Below are 4,758 nucleotides of genomic sequence, written 5' to 3'. Positions count from 1 at the left end.
CAAGAGCGATTTCTGAGCATAGAGCAAAGAGTAACCCCTGAGCACTGCTGGGTGTGACCCAAAAACCAAAAAAAAGATAAAAAAGAATGTCAAATTTCTAGGTCTATTTGAGTCTAATTTTTTTCAAATTTCTTTTCAGATACGGCTAATAGAATTTATTTAAATATTTCCAAGATTGTGAGGAAATCTTATCCAGCAATCCACTTTTTTTGTTTCACATAATGACATTGGAATTATTTAAAAACAGCAGCAGTATTTCTTCTACCTTCTTGTTGAGTGGCTTACCTGGACTTGAACACATACACATCTGGATCTCCATCCCATTGTGTATCATGTATCTGATCTCCATCCTGGGAAACTGCATGATTCTTTTTATCATTAAAACAGAGCCTTCACTCCATGAGCCTATGTACCTCTTCTTGTCAATGCTGGCTCTGACAGACCTGGGTCTTTCTCTTTGCACCCTCCCGACTGTATTGGGTATCTTTTGGATTGGTGTACGAGATATTGGACATGATGCTTGTTTTACCCAGCTGTTTTTTATTCATTGTTTGTCCTTTCTAGAATCATCTGTGCTATTATCAATGGCCTTTGACCGCTTTGTGGCTATTTGCCGTCCTTTGCATTATGCTTCCATTCTCACCAATACTGTCATTGTCAGGATTGGCCTGGCTTCTCTGGGACGAAGTGTAGCTCTAATATTCCCATTGCCCTTTATGCTCAAAAGATTCCCCTATTGTCACTCCTCAGTTCTTTCACATTCCTATTGTCTCCATCAGGAAGTGATGAAATTGGCTTGTGCAGATATCAAAGCCAACAGCATCTATGGCATGTTTGTCATTGTTTCAACAGTGGGTGTAGACTCAGTGCTCATTCTCTTCTCCTATGCTCTGATCCTGCGTACTGTGATGTCTATTGCATCTAGAACTGAAAGATTCAAAGCTCTTAACACGTGTGTTTCCCACATCTGTGCTGTGCTCTTGTTTTACACACCCATGATTGGCTTGTCTGTTATCCACCGCTTTGGCAAACAAGCGCCTCATATAATTCAGGTAGTCATGGGCTTTGTGTATCTTCTAGTTCCTCCTCTGATGAACCCCATTGTCTACAGTGTGAAGACTAAACAGATTCGAAATCGAATTACCAATGCCTTTTGCTGTTAGCTATATCAGGTCTTTGAGACACTATCTCCTCTAATATAGGAAAAAATTGATATTTATAAGATTCTAATTCTGATGTGTGTTGGGAGTGATGTGTGTGAATACAATGAAGTATGATTGACATATTGCATTTTCCAAAATTGAACACAGAAATACTCCTAGTCTCACATTCTCTTTCATAAAGTTGTCATTTCTTTCTTTATGAACATCTTTTTCGTCCCCACTTATAAATTGGATGAATTTTGTATTACATCAATAATTGGATGTTGTGGAAGTGACTGGTTAATACTTCTGAAGCTAAGACATAAATGATTATATTACTTATAATAAAGGGGTTATAATAATTAAAAATTATAATTTAATAATAATAATAGTAATTTAATATAATAATAAAAGGGGTTATAGACAACCCCTTTATCGAATCTTTTTTCTATTACTATTTCTATATTTTGTCAATAAGTTTCACTTAATGATTGCTTTTTGGACCCAACAACTCTAATAATATAAGGAAGCCAAGAGCAAATGAAAAGGCCATATATAGGTATTCCATTCACTAAGACTAGCAAATATCTTAGTTTTAACTAAATTTTAGTGGACAATGAGTGAAAAACTCTTAAAATTATTTTTATCTCCAATTTTCCAATGATTTCAACTGGCACAGTATGAAACATAAAATATCACAATGCATGTAATATAATTTTTGGGTTTTTAAATAGTTTTATAAGTATTTTAAGACACTACATTTTGAAATGCTTTATTAAAGAAGCAAGCTGGAAGTTATAATTGCCTTCACTTTGGGAAAAATGTTTCAAGAAAGGTTTCCTAAACAACATTTTAGACATTTAAAAGATAATAGGAGAGGCAAAACTACTATCTAGTTTAAAAAACACCTTGTATTATTGAACTGACTATCACTCCAGATAAAAGATTATTTTTAGACTAGTAATACTTGTAATACAGTATTTTTCACTTTAGAGGCATATACTAACCCCTTCTCTTATCTTCCTTCAAAGTATATCTTTATTAAATTTAGCCTAGTTGATCTATCAAGAGGTGACAGAGTAGTGTTGAAGTCTCCAACTACTATCGTGTTGCTATTGATGTCTTTATTCAAGTATATTAGCAGGTTTTTTAAGTATTTTGCTAGTCTCATCAGATGTAGATATGTTTAGGAGTATGAGATTTTTATAATATACACATCCCTTGATTATCAAGAAATAACACTTTGTCTCTTATAAATCTTTGAACTTAAAGTTATGTCATCTGATATATGTATGGTTACCTCAGCCTTTTTAAGGGAGTTGTTTGTTTGAAGGATTGTTTTTCAAATTTTGGCATTGAGTCTGTGTTTTCTCTAACTATACAAATATGTTTCCTGCAGGCATCAGAATGTTAAGTTAAATTTTCTGATCCATTTTGCCATTCTGTGTCTCTTAACTGGTGCATGGAGTCCATTGACATTGAAAGTTCATTGTCATGGAACTTTGTGACAAATTTTTGTAGAAATTTTGTTTTACAGAAGACTGGCTTTGACAACCACAACTGGGCAGAACTTCTGGAAATATAATAAAAGATTCCATCCTAGACTTTGTCCTAGGCTCTGAGCAAAAACCAAGACCACTAATTACAGAAGACTGATTACAACAACAATGACAGAACAGAAATTTTAGAACCATAAAGAAAGACTCTATCTAATCTTCGTCCTAAGACCTGTGCAAATACCAAGATCTCTAGCTACAGAGGCCTGATTTTATCATCCAAAACTGAGTGGAAAGGTTCCTGGCATCATAAAAAGACTGTGGGATGTGAAAATGAGGATGTATAAAGCCTGTAGTTGCTCCCATGGCAATATGCTTCAAGAGCAGAGAAACTCTGTATCTCTTAGACCAAGGGAATTCCCTTACTAATTTTATCAATACTTACTGTGTCTATGCCAAAAAAAGAAAAAAGAAAGAAAAAAAGAAAAAAAAGAAGCACAAAACCTTGCAGCACCTGCCCTTCTATTCTTCCTTTTGTTTTTTTCTCTTCTTTTTATTTTTTTATTTTTTTTATTTTTCTTCTTTTATCTTTCTTCTTTTAATATTATTTTTATTTTCTTTCATCCTAGTGGTTATTTATTATATGATGGTGGTTATTTTTAGTAGCTGGGTACTTTATTTTCTAGTTTCTGGGGGGGTTTTTTTGTTTGTTTGTTTCTGCTTTCTGTTCTTTTTTTCTTTTTTCCCTTTCTTCTTTTAAATTGATGTTTATAACCTCTAGATGAAATCCTCCCAGTTTTTTTTTTCAACAGAATCACATAACTTGAATTATTTTGTCCTGCCTCATGATTGGAGGGGGGAAAATGGAGAGTGCCAGGACCAAATAGTAGTATGAGCATTGAGTGGAAATAAAAAATGATCAGACTTAAACACCAAACCCAAAGTCAACGACAAAAGAATCAATACCCAATCTACAACAAACTATACTCAAAAGGAAACACTTGTTCTAGCAGTCCAGGGGACAAATGAGGGAGATATGGGATGTATACTGGAGACAGGGAGGACAACACTGGTAGTGGAAATGGCCCTGATTCATTGTCACTATATATCTTAAATATTACTGTGAAAGATTCGTAATTCACTTTGATCACAATAAAAATTATTCAAAAAATACGTTTGTTTTGAGTCTGTAAAGTTATTGAGCTGTTATTTATCCATGAAGCTGTGCATTTTCCTTCAAAGATGAGTGAAAGTCTGTTTGATAGAAGTATTCTTGGTGAAGCATTCATTTATTGAGGTTTTTTTTTTCCACTATATTCACAATTGCTTTGGGCCTGTAAGGTTGCTTGTGATAAATCTGCTGTAAATCTTAAGGATGCTTCTTTATATGTACTTTCCTTTATGGGTCTTGCTGCTTTCAGTATTCTGTCTCTATCTAAGGTCTTCATAGGATATGCCTGGGGATATTTTTCTTTGAGTCTTTTTAGCTGGTATTCTTTGGACATCCAGTATTTGGGAGCATATGCTTATCAACTCTGGGGACTTCTTGGCAATGATGTACTTGACTGTTATTTCTTTATAGCGTGTGGGGGCCCATCTACCACTGGGTGAAAGAATCTGAAACATAGCTGCCACACAATTAAAACAGCCAAGAAGGGAAAGGAAGAGTATGAGTGTTAGAGGAAGCCTGCCTTCTGGACTGAGAACAAATGAGAGAGATGGAGAGCATGAGAGTTCACAGGACTTCAGAAAGAGAAGTAAGAGAGAGAAAGAGAGAGTGAGAGAGAGAGAGAGAAGTAAGAGAAAGAGAGAGAGAGAGAGAGAGAGAAAGAGAGAGAGAGAGAGAGAGAGAGAGAGAGAGCCTGGAGTATGGATGAGAGCTGCACCGTGAAGCCTAGAGCCACCCCAACAAACTTTCCATTCTGCCCATATATACCCCTGTCTCCAACCACCCTGGGCGACCACTACCATTAATTGGGACAGGAAGTCTGTTAAGATAAATTGTTAATAGGAATTGTCAGCAAGAAGTAGTCAAAGGAAATAAATCAAGGGAAGAGGAGCATATGGCAGAGTCCTACAATAGGGCTTTTCTTTCTGGCCCTCTGGAGTTCCAATGATTC

At 35.5% G+C, this 4,758-nt stretch overlaps 1 protein-coding gene across 1 annotated transcript; it reads left to right on the top strand.

Annotated features, from left to right (window-relative positions):
- The first annotated feature begins 221 nt into the window (after window positions 1–221).
- On the top strand, window positions 222–1,163 carry LOC126018250 (olfactory receptor 51G2). Its single transcript, XM_049780394.1, has one exon. It carries the CDS (start codon window positions 222–224, stop codon window positions 1,161–1,163), a length of 942 nt encoding a protein of 313 aa, XP_049636351.1.
- The last annotated feature ends 3,595 nt before the right edge of the window (window positions 1,164–4,758 follow it).

Source organism: Suncus etruscus, chromosome 9, assembly GCF_024139225.1.
Source record: "Suncus etruscus isolate mSunEtr1 chromosome 9, mSunEtr1.pri.cur, whole genome shotgun sequence".
Lineage (NCBI taxonomy): Eukaryota > Metazoa > Chordata > Mammalia > Eulipotyphla > Soricidae > Suncus > Suncus etruscus.
This window is presented reverse-complemented; position numbering and strand designations above follow the sequence as displayed.